Source organism: Cheilinus undulatus, linkage group 18 (genome assembly GCF_018320785.1).
Source record: "Cheilinus undulatus linkage group 18, ASM1832078v1, whole genome shotgun sequence".
Lineage (NCBI taxonomy): Eukaryota > Metazoa > Chordata > Actinopteri > Labriformes > Labridae > Cheilinus > Cheilinus undulatus.
The window spans coordinates 2,956,006-2,968,619 of NC_054882.1; the positions used below are offsets into that span (position 1 = coordinate 2,956,006).

Here is a 12,614-nt window from a genome sequence, read left to right on the forward strand (position 1 = left end):
TGTGACTATCGGCAGAGACACACACAAACACGGAGCCAGTTAAGCTAACATGCTATCAACAGTGTAGCAGTTCAAAGTCCTATTAGCAATGCTTTTTCATCCTCTTTTGCTTTATTTAACGAGACGCGCCAATTAAGAGCCGGGAATTCTAATTGAAGCTAACCGCCGCTAACGTTAGCACTGCTGGCACCCACAACAAAGTCGACACGTGTAAACAAACCGAGAAAACAAACCCACATACACACACAGCAGAAATAAATATCCAGATAACACTACTAGGTGTTTGTTTGTGTGAGCGCGGATGGGTGTGCATGATGCCGTTCTGCAGGGACGGATATGGAGATGCTGATTTGGAAATCTGTCTAGGAACATGCAAATGTATGCAAATAGCACCTAAGGCTGTGTGTGTGTGTGTTTCTGCAGCTAAAACACAGCCCTGCTGCTGTGCATCTACGTATGTTTGCATTTGTACGCTTATATGCAAATACAATCTGTTTGTTTGTCTTAGTTTGTCTGAGCGTGCACGTGAGCGTGCACGTGCATGTTCATGTCTCATTTCCTTTTACTGTTAAATGCAGTTTTGATGAGTGCTGCTCTCTGAGTGTGTTGTACGTGAGGAGCCCATATGTTCGTCATAAAGAGTGTGAGTGATTGTCTTGGGGTTTCTTATCTCTGTTTATGTTTTTGTTGTTCAGCAGCAGCATAGACGCCTCAGAGTGGTCTCACATTCAGCCTGGATCCACCTTCATTTGATACATTCGATGTGACGCTTACAAACTTTGGCACAAAGACTAAATTTGCTTGAAAGAGTAATCTAAGGTGTGATATTTATGTAGTCAAAAACATCGTAAAGTTGACTCCAAACATCTCCTTTTCTTCAAAAACAATAATATACATGCATCACAGGCCGACTGCATCCTTTAAGACAGGGGTGTCAAACTCAAGGCTCCAAACTTTAACTTTATAATCCCATAGTTTGAGCTTTTAGATTCACAAGTTAAAATTATCAATCATATTTTGACTTTTAATTTCATGATTACAAATTTTATTTCATAGTATGACCTTATAAACCAGTGATACTGGTGTGGCTCTGGAGCCACATGTGGCTCTTCCGTGATTATTTGTGGCTTTTTGATTTCTTAATCTTAAAAATTATTTGCCCAGAAAACCTTTAAGGCAATTTTTTTTGCCCTTTTCACAATTTTTTTGCCACTTTTTGTCCATTAGAGCTGCCTTTTGCCATTATATACAACCTGTTTCTTGTTTTTTGCCCATAATTGCCACTTCTTTTTGCAACTTTTTTTGTATCCAATTTTGCCCCTTTTATCCAATTTTTCCCATTTTTTGCCACTTTTTGCCCAGCCAAGGTACCTTTTGCCATTATACAACATTTGTTTCCTATTTTTTGCCCAATTTTGACACTTCTGTTTGCCACTGTTATCCCATTTTTGCCCTTTTTCACATTTTTTTGCCCATTGCAGCTACATTTTGCCATTAAATACCATTTGTTGGCCCTTTGTTGCCACTCTTGACTGCTTTTTGACCCTTTTAGTCAATTTCCACTCATCTTTTGAAACGATTCTGCAACTTTTTGACCATTTTTGCCACCTTTGATTTATTTTTAATGCTACTTAAGCCGTTGTTGCTACTTTTACCTTCTTAGATTGCGGCTCTTGCAAGGGTATTTTTCAACAGTTTGGCTCTTTGGTTGAGCAGGGTTGAGTAACACTGTTTTAAACAAATGATTTTGACTTCTTTCTAATATATCTGCCTTTAAAACACATTATTTTTCAATTTCAATTTCACATTTTGACCTTTTTGAACTAAAAAATTTACTTTTCTCAGATTGTGAGCCTTTAAACTTATCTTTTTAAATGTCAAAATGATTTATCGTCAGTGCTAAGTTTTTTTTTTTCCATATTTTAGTAACGGTGAAACAAGGTTGACAGTTTCTGGTTTAAAAGGTGACCCTGTTAGGCCCTCAGGTTTGTCCTGAACCATTGTCTGCATAGAACATAAACTAAAGTCACCTGGTTGATGACACAAGTGGTTTTTGATGGTTGCTTCTTCTTTCTTCTTCTTGGTGGATTTACACACCAGCTACTTGCATACTTCCACCTACTGTATCAGGCTGTGTACATACACAAGTGTGCCCAGGTCAGATCAAAGATTCACAAGATGAAACATGCAACAGCTTTTATATAACCTGACACACCAGACTGATCATAAATCCATCACATGGATATATTCCACATTCATTGAGGAAAGGCTCTTAGAGAGTTTGGGAAGGTGAGGACTTTAAAAAAGATTCTTGGAGGGTGATTGGATGAACATTCTGTCCGACACATTCATTACAGGCCAATCAGACTTACAAGAAAGCAAAAGTGCTGATCTGAGCACCATAGACAGCGAGTTTGCTTTAGTTTGTGAACAATGGAGCTTGTTGGTGGATAAAACTCATGTCAGTGAAAAACATCTCTGCCAAGACAAGCTGTCAGCCTCACAGCTAAAAAAAAGATGTGCCTGTTCCATGTGACTATTTTCAGATTTGTACTCTTTAATTCTGAGGTTATTTTTGACTTTGTTCACCCAGTGAGGTGGGTACTTCCTTTGTGGTTATGCTGTTTGTAAAAATGAAGACATATAAATTAAAAATGTTCTGTTAGTAGCTCATTTGTTACCCAGAATACAGTCCATATTTGTGAATCTTGTTGCAAAATGTCAGGATATTTCCTGTTTGAATTTGTCCCATACAGTGGATTTAACAAACGGAGATAAAGAGATAAAAAGAGACAAAAACGAGAGCATGGAGGGGCAGATGGTCGGACATCAATTGATAAAAAAGAGAGAGAGCGAGAACAGAGACAGAAGGAGGAAGAGGAAGAGATGCAGATGAAAACAAATTGGAACAAAAACAGAGAAATCCTGATGACAGCAGTGAAGATGAAATGGGACACAGTCTGTGTTCATCCCTCTGCTTGTCATTATTTTCCCATCATCCCTCTCTGACATCATCACTCTGGAGTTTCAGGACAGTGAACACTTGCTTTTGACCTCAAATTAGCTGAAAAAAAGTCCAACTCTGCAGAGGAGTGGAGATTTTTGAATGCTGAACCACAGTTATGTCTCAGTGCTGTGTTTAAAATATCCATCTAATGCAGCTATGACATTGCAACCATCATTAGAGGGAATCTACTAGAATAATCCAATATGTTTGCATCTAATCCTCACAAAGACAGACCAACAAAACAGGGCCCCGGTTTAAAAATATCAGAGGGAGATTTCTAGCAGGGGTACAGCGTGTACTAAAAGTGTGTGTGCTCTCACCAGGTGTGTGTCCAGGTACACCCTCAGGCTGTCCAGCTCCTGTCTGGGCTGCGTCCAGTTCTCGGTGCTGTCCAGCGCCTCCTGCAGCCACAAGATGAACCCGTCCAACTGCTGCACGAAGCACTAGGGGCGAGAGAGAGAGAGAGGGGGGAGAGAGAGAGTGTCATTTGATTTAAAAATAATAATTATAGCATGAATAAACGCTGCTGGAGTCTCATCAAAACAAGACAGGAAAAATAAAAGAGGAAGATGAAATTCTGAACGCTCAGAGTCCAGGGGAAGATCCAACAGGTACGGGCGTGCAACTGGGAGAGGAAAAGAAGAGGATGAAGAAAAATAGAAGAGAGAACGGATGGATGATGGTTCAGAGCGGATTCCAGATGAATTCATTCAAGGACAGAATAAAAAAGACCTGCTGGATGTAACAGGTGAGCACACATCAGGATAAAGACAGAAATATGAGAGAAAAGAGGAGGGAAATAATAGAGAGAATAATAGGAAAGGATAGAGACAAAGATGAGGGATAAAGGAGAAGAGACAGAGAGAAAGAGAGACCTGCAGACATGATTTAATAGAGGAGAGACTGGAAAATATGGTGCATGAGTCAAAATGATAAAAAACAATGATTTCATTTATATAATACAAGCCTATACACCAGGGGTCATCAAGAACATTCACACAAGGGCCAGATTTAGTCCAGACAGAAACTCTGGGGCCGGACTTTCAAATACACAAAAATCAAATCAATATTTTGGATTCAATCGAAATATAATTGTAGTAGTATCTGTATTTTCTTTCAAAACGCAGGACATTTTAGGAATCACCAGTGGGATCTATCACTGTTATCTATAATGCAGGCCCTCTAGAATTGTGATTTAGTACTAGTATTAATTCATTTTTGACACCTTAAACCCCTTTTTGCCTGTTAACACAATTTTTTTCGGGGTTTTAACCCCTTTTGAAACCAGTTTTCTTGCATGTTTTACCCCTTTGTGCCAAATTTATAAATTTTTGCCACTTTTCTTCTATTTTTGCCACTTTTGAACCCCTTTTTGTTTTTATTTATTTATTTAATTTTTTTTAAAGGGGGAACAATACATATTAATGAACATTTTATTAAAAAATGTAAATATGCCAGATTGTGGCCTAAGGCTAATTTCCATCCAAATTGTGCCACTTTTAACACATTTTTGCGGCTCTTTGCCTCTATAATACATTTTAAACAACTTTACCTGCATGTTTATCCCCTTCATGCCACTATTTTATCCATTTTGCCACTTTTTAACCCCTTATCATTCCTTTTGTTGCACTATTTTTGTCATTTGTAACCAATTTTTTATACTCTTTGCCCCTTTTTTCCTCTTTTGCCAATTTTTGCCACATTTTAACCTCTTTTCACCACTTTTTCTGCCAATTTTTGTCCCTTTTTGCCACTCAAAAACCCATTTTGCCACCTATCACCTCTTTTGCTACTCTTTAACCCTATCTCACTACTTTATCTGGTCATTTTTGCAACATTTTTTTAAATATCTACTAATTATGACATGAAATTTCAGCAAAAACAGATCAAATATTGAGTCATAGTAAAGTTATTTCAATAAGAATTGTTTGTGGGATGGATTTTACAGCTGCAGACACTTAAAGCCAAGGGATGCTCTTAAAACCACAACATCTTCTTTTCCTCCTTTTCTGAATTTAATGATCTTTTGGGGGCCGGACAGGAAGCTTTGGGAGGCCTGATATGGCCCCCGGGCCGCCAGTTGATGATCAGTGCTCTACACCATTAAAGAGGATACGTTCTTGATCAGTTCTCTATCAGAGGGAAATAAATTCACCGCTTTATTTTCACACCAGTACAAAAGATTTTTCTGATCTGATGAAATCCAAAGGACTATTTTGATACTGCACTGAAAACTGAGATTAAATAAAGCACATAATTTAAATGAAATCATGCAGAAATAAAACTTTAAAAGTCCATTTGCTGTTACAGATAGTTATTGAGATTTTGAGTAAAAGCATCAAATTTCCTTGTAAATCTGACGATTTAGTCAGATTAAAAATAAGCATGCAGGTAGAGCTGCATCTTATGACTACAAATGTTTTTAAAAGCTCCCAGCCTTTATTTGGAACAGGCCTCAATATGAGACGGGTCAATGTTCTGGTCTGAGTTCCAGGGTCATCTTAAACTTGAGTGTGTGAACTGTGTGTGTGTGAAACTTATCATGCTGCTGTCTTGGCCAGGACTCCTCGTAAAAGAGATTTTTGTATCTCAATGGGAATAAATCCTGGTTAAATAAAGGTTAAAGAAATAAAAAAATAAAACCCACGCAAAGCAAAAACACTTAAGACAGAATAAGGCAAGTGTTTATCAAGGTCAAAAAATTAAAGACGAGGGTACAGTTCAGCTCTGAGACAGATGAATTTGACTTTCTTTTACTGCTGACTTATTTAAAGAACTCGGTGTTCATTTATTTACAACTCTTAAAATCACGTATACGCCTGATGGCACGCTCAGCTGTGCATCGTTCTCACTCTCATTATTCGAGGCGTACCAACATTAGTCAGTCTTTCATAGTCGGATGTTAAAATTCCTTTTCTTCTGCTGTTTCATCTTAAATCTTTCACTGAGGCCTCTATCTGTCTGTATTTGTGAAACGGCCACAGATTGCAGTGAGCTTTTATTTAAAGTTTTAATGGTAATTTATTTTCTGCATTTAATCTTTTAGTCATTTTCTTAAATGTGCAAAATTTAGCTTCTAGTGCTCCTGTAATCACGCTGAAATAAACTCCTAAACACTGTAAAAATAAGTCAGATATACTGGGATTTTAATGACTAATCCTAATTAAATAAAACATTTTATGACCATTTAGCTCTGCGTTTACATATTCAAAATAAATTTCTTTTAATTTAAATTTCTAACAGAAACAAAGACATAAAAAAAACGTCCTGGTAAGACAGAAACTCAGAAAAAGTAAAGATCAACCTCTGACTTGGGAAATTAACTTTGATCCTGATTTTTATTGTAGAAGAAGAGATGACATGTTGATCAGACCAGCACAAAGCATGATGGGAAATGTTCATCATACATGTATATTTTTAAAACCAGTCCAACCAAACTAAAAAAACAAAGACACAAATGTAAGCTGTGCTGATAATAAACTATTCAAAGGCAAATAAAAAAAAGAAAAACAAAAATTAAGTTTATTACGAAGCAGAAACATAAAAACTAGAAATATGAACCGTTTTTGTTGATTTTGGATACTAACTTTGATTTAATGTTTGTTTTTGGGTTTTAGAGATTCAGTGGCTAAGAATAAGATTTGGCAGACAAAAGAAAAGCCAAGAGGAAGATGGCTTGGAGATGAGGCCAGCGCAGAGCATGATGGGAAATGTAGTTCATCAATTAAATATCTCAAAACCAGTCCAACCAAACTAAATAAAAAGATCCAAACACTAATTTATTTTTCATTTCTACACCATCTGGAAATATCTGAAAAAACTACACACCCAGTGATCCTCCACTCATGTAGAAATAAGCGATAAACCTTGTAAAATATTTTATAAAGACAAAAAAATAATCCTGGTGACTGAACGTTAGTTACGAGTTAAAACATTAAATTAAACGATGAAAATTATAGAAGAAAAAATATGAAAACACTTTGCAAGAAGAATATTTAGTCAGTTAAAAATAAACATGTTTATGTTGATTTGGGATATTAACTTTTATTTTTCCTTTTATTTATTTTTATTAAAAATATTTCCCTGGCTAAGCGTGTTTTATCTTAATTCTAATTGACAAATTAACCCCCTAAAAAATAGAAGTTTTACTTTAATACAAATGAAACATAATGAGGGATAAGGCTGAAGCTCAAGCTATAAATATTTACTCTTTTGACTAAAAAAATAAAGAAAAAAGTAGCAGGGCAGCTCTCAAACTACAGCCAGATCTCAGACAAAAGAAGCCCAGAGCATTATGGGATATGTGGTTCAATATTTTCCAACCATTTCTAACTAAACTCAAACAACGTATCCAGCACAAATATTAATTATTCTCTGATTTTATGGAAAAATCTGCAAAACTTGAGCATTTATGTGCTCACAATGATGTCTAAATAAAGCAATAAACCGTCTAAAAATATTTAGATATTTTGAGCTGAGAATAATAATAATAACTGATGAATAAAAATCAAGTTACAAGCGATAATATGACTACGATTATTATGGAGATAGAAGGAGAACATCAGAACTGCTGGTAAAAGGAAAATTATGCTGGATTAAAAATAATCTTGTGTTCCCGCTGATTTGGAATATTAACGTCAATTTCTTCTTTTTTCTTTAGTGTTTCAGAGGCTGAGGTAAAAGACAGGGAAAGGTGCTGAAGAAGAAGAAGAGGCAGTAAAGGTTGCTCGTTGTTGGATGGATCTATACTGCCATCTACTGGCTGATAGAGGAGGTGAGACAGAGAGAGAGAGAGCCTCAAAGATCTGAAATATAAAATCAGATTGTGAGAACCCTTCAGTCATGAGCGTATATTATTAACACAACATGTGAGTTTATTCTGCTCCATTCTGATGTAAAACAGTAAAAAAGAACGATCAGAAGATCAGGGGAATCCTCATGAAGAGTATCAGCCTCTTATTGATCCGTGGGTTAAATCCCCTTCACTGGTGGAGAGGAGGCGAGGAGCCGAGCTCAAAGGACGAGTTTAAACCTTCAGTCATGACGGAGAGACGGAGGTGAAGGAGAAGAAAGGAGAGGAGTTTAAACTCTCTAAAGGGAGGTGGAAGTGAGAGGAGGAGTTAACAGCTGATGAGAGGCTCAGATAAAGAGAGGGGACGGTTTTTAAACGGTTATTTTAGAGATGGAACAAAAGAGAGATTTGAGATGTTGACGTGTTTAAATTCTATTTTTCATTTTACATCCTTTTGGTCACTTTTTTGTTTTTCTGAAATTTGCTTCAGACACAAATTTAAATTGTATATTGTAATATTAAAGTCTAAAGAAAGCTAATATCATCTGATAGAGAAGTCTCGATTAGCAGCCGTTTCTAATCCAAATATCTCTGCTGCTGTTACTGTCAGCAGACAACAGCAGAAACTAATGCCAGCCTTACACCTGACGTCTTTTCCTCCACTTTCAAAATCGCAGACAAAATTCCATTACTAAGGCTGCAGCACGACTTTATTCTCATAAATTCTGCCTTTTTCCTCGTAAAATTACAACTTTATTCTCGTAAAATTACAACTTTATTCTCATAATATTACAACCTTTTTTCTCACAATATTATGAGTTTTTTTCTCGTAATATTACAACTTTATTCTAGTAATGTCAAAAAAATAAATAAATTAAACTTTCATTTTTTTTTCTCTTCGTGTGGTCCTAATACTCCGTCGTAAAGGCGGTCATAAGACTTGATTTTAGCGATCTTTCTTCAGTCTTGGCGTTACGTCTTTAGTCTGGTTGCATGCTCATTGTATTTGTCAGTGATGCGTCCGTCTGAATGTCCGCTCAGAACTCAAGAGATTGAGAAACGTTTCTGCTCAGAGCTGCAGTCAGATCTCTGCACCTGTGTGTTTGTGTGAATGTCTGTCAATTCATTCCAGGCTGACATGACAGGAACGGTAAACCGTCACTAGGATTTTTGAAATAAAAGCCCGATGAGTTTGTTTCTGTGTTTTTATTCTGAACTGTTTACAGGATAGTTCCTCGGTTGTTGCAGTAACATGCAAAGTTGCTTTGATGTTGAACTTTCCTTCGTTTCTACTCGATGTGAATGATTTAAAAACATCGGACTATAAAAGATATTAATTAAATGTGATCTCCTTCGCCTTCTCCATCTTGTTCTCTGCTCAGATATTGTTGTTGTGAATTTCCACCAGATGCATGATGGGAAATAATCTCAAAAGAAATTGCATTCTTGTCAATATCAAACATGTTTGATTTTGGACTTGATGTTGGACTTCTGACATGTTTGATATTTTGATAGTAAAGCCGGGTATACACTGCGATTTCATGCCGACCATACGACAGTCGTCGCAGAATGTCGTCTTATACTGTGCGACTGAATCGCACCACCATCGCGCACGAGTTGTGTGCTCAGACTGTATGATCCCACGGTCATGCACTGCGCAGAGTTTCCGTTTTAAAAAGTCTCACACACTGAGGGTGAAGTGTTTCCAGTCACATTCTCTCTCTCTCTCTTGCTCTCTGTCTCCCTCTCCTGCTGTGTCAGCTGCAGGTCCGCGGGTATTTCCTTTATCATAACAGGGGTACATCAGAAAGTCATTCCAGCTGTTGTCATGGTAATTTAGGATGTTGTCTGACAGTTTACAAAGGAAGACAATCCCCCAAAATTGTTTATTCTGATCGCATTTTGCTCTCACTGTGAGGTGTCTGGAGTCGTACGACCAAAATATCAAACATGCCAGAAATCCTTCAGACCAGTTGGGAGCAGGCTGTAGTCGAGCCGTGGTCAGCCATATACCCCCCTGTACACAGGATGACATACGACGATTCGTGGCTGAATCAGAGGAAAGAAATCGGACATTGTAGGAGAACCACAACAGAATCCTCAACTTTGAGGCATTTTTCCTTTGCAAACTTTCAGACAATGTCTTAAATCAGTATGGAAACAGCAGGAATGACTTTCCAATTATTTTAAAGATTATTTTGGGGGGTTTCTGTCCTTTATTAGAAAGAAAAACCAAAGAGAGTGAAACATGGGGGACCAGGAGTCGATCTTGCACCACGATCGTGCGTAAGTGACCCAGTCACACAGTATGCCGCGATGCTACACTGGGACTGTCATAGAGTCGGCCTGAAATCCACAGTGGATGCCCGGCTTTAGAGGTGCAAACATGAGTCAGACCAAACCTAAAGTGCCAGCAAAATTCATGCAATGACAAAATAAGACAAGTATCTGAAATCTACTGGTCACACCTCCAGCTTAGACTTGTGCATGATCTTATTCTCTACTTTGTGTGAGTGTGTGTACATATTATAGTAAAGAAGACTGAGAGCGGGAGAGCTGAGCAGATTCATTTCTATAAAATGAAGACATGCACCAATCTGTGAAATCCATCCTCTCTCCTCGGAGCTCAAACATCTCGTCTGAATCAGAAGTGTGACTGCAGATCACGATGGAGACGGCTCCGACACGTCAAACATCGACTGCTGTTTTCATCTCCATCAGAAGATCAATCTGAGAAACTAACGTCTGCAGCGAGGAGCTAAATCTGATGGAAATGACCTCATGTGTGCATCCTCACTCACAGCTGAACTACAAATCTCTGCGTCCAATGTTTACGTCTGCTGGCCCGTAATGATCAGAGTGTGGGTTTGTGGCTGTAGTTCATGTTTGTGAGGGATAAACCTTGACCGATTGAGCGGCAGAATGTTAATTACAGCCATGAACCTAAAGAAAAAACATCAATATGATTCTATCCATCCTTCTGATGCTCCTTATGGAGGAGGGAATCAGAAGTACGGATGAAGGGAAGAGGAAAGGAAACAGGAGGGAGAGAGGGATGAAGGGTAGCAAAGGCGGCATCAAGGATGGAGGAGTAAGTGAGGAGTGGAGGAATGCAGAGAACAGGAGACAAGAGGAAGAGGAGAATAAGAGAGAAAAAGAGGAGAAGGAAGAGGAGGATGTAGGCGTGAACAGGAGCGGAGGGAGCGGCGTTGGTTTTGGATATCGACCAGCATGCACTGGGCTGCTTACGGCCTCTTTGATGTCTCTAAACCAGTGAGGCTCCCGAGGGGCAGAAAGGCCTGCTGGGAGCCGAAACGCCTGATCTGATGGTCGGCCGCCTGGATAAGCGCTCTGATATCTGCTTCATCTCTTCCTCCTGTGGTTCGGCTCTTCACTGCCGGATAATTACCGCTCAGCTGACGGGGCTTTCTGAAGGACGACGCTGATAGATTCAGACTCAAACTCCCGGCAGACCGTGTTTGCCTTCGATGATTAATATGTTACGGGCAGCGGGGCCGATGTTTATGGGCCCAGAGCCCGAGGAAAACGCCATATAAGGGAAAAACGGCAGGAAGTGGGAGCAGAAAAGGTTGCTTGGGTTTGTATTTTAATATCACGGCTAAAAGCGATCAAAGTAGAAAGAAAATACATTTGCCTCACTTTAAATGACAACCATAAATGGAAGTGGAAGAAGCATCTGGATCTAAAAAGTGGTTCAACAGCACCACAAGGGGGCGTGTCTGGAGCCCTTTGCTCCAGACACGCCGGAAGCGGTGGAAGCACCCTGATTGACTAAAACTGAAACCTATGGGCTCCTCTGCTGTGACAGAGCAGATGTGCACCAAAGGTCCCCTAAATCTGGAGGACTTTAGGGGACAAAGCAGACCAAAGCCTATCTTTTCAAGCGGTCCCCGTCTGGTTGTCTGGTTTGCACCAGAGCTCGGTGTGCAGCTTTCACACAAGCACAGAGAGCCAACCCAACTAGGCAAGCAGACTAAAGGCTGTTTCAACTATGTTAGATAGAAAAAAGTTGAGACCACCTCTGCCAAGTGATCTCTTGTTCCAAAACAGAGTTTAACCAAGGTAACATCAAATAACCAGGACAAAAGAGGAACTTCTGTTTTTTACACAAGCAATCACAGTTTAAAAACTTCCCAAAGCTTCAGGTACTTAACTTATTTTAGCCCAAATGCTGCCTTCTGAAATCTAATTTCTGACCATTTTTGAATTTCTAAATCTCTAAATCTATCTAACCTAATCTATTTTTTTTAATCTCTAAAGCCCAGTTCAGACCAAAGTTTTGCGATGAAACGAGTTGAAACTTGCAACTGCTTGCAACGTTCCACTCTGCGAGGCTCTAAACTCCTCCCAGTTCACACTGCTGCGATTGAAGGAGACAATGCATCGTTTCCATGGCAACATGCAATATGAAAACACACCTTCACTCATGTGGACTTGTAGAATTGTTTTGGTGGTTTACCAAAGTCTTAGCTCCACGAAAGTGTTGGAATACATGAATAAAATAATAGCTAAGTGCAGAAAACATATGTGAAATGACATATGGTTTTTGAGCATAAATGTCAGTCATTTTGTTTAGACCTAATGAAGCTGTGTCGTCTTCGCCTCAGGGGTTCGAGAGCGCCAACAGGTTGGCAAAAGAATGACTCAGCTAATCATGTATGCAAAAGTTGATGGACAAAGGATTCATCCAGTGATGCACAGTGAAAGGTGACGGCATGAGCCGACTGCTCTCTTACTGGCCCTGTAACTCTGGCTGTGATTCATGTAGGATGGCAACTGAGGGTGGAAGTGAAA

The 12,614-nt window shown here is 38.9% G+C and overlaps 1 protein-coding gene across 4 annotated transcripts in view; it reads right to left on the reverse strand.

Annotated features, from left to right (window-relative positions):
* The window catches only part of akap6 (A kinase (PRKA) anchor protein 6), a 319,977-nt gene that overhangs the window by 215,877 nt on the left and 91,486 nt on the right, over nucleotides 1-12,614 (reverse strand). For all 4 annotated transcript variants that reach the window (XM_041812714.1, XM_041812716.1, XM_041812715.1 and 1 more), the window contains exon 13: nucleotides 3,328-3,450. In XM_041812714.1, the coding sequence (XP_041668648.1) occupies nucleotides 3,328-3,450 (123 nt within the window). The remainder of the gene's footprint in view (nucleotides 1-3,327; nucleotides 3,451-12,614) is intronic.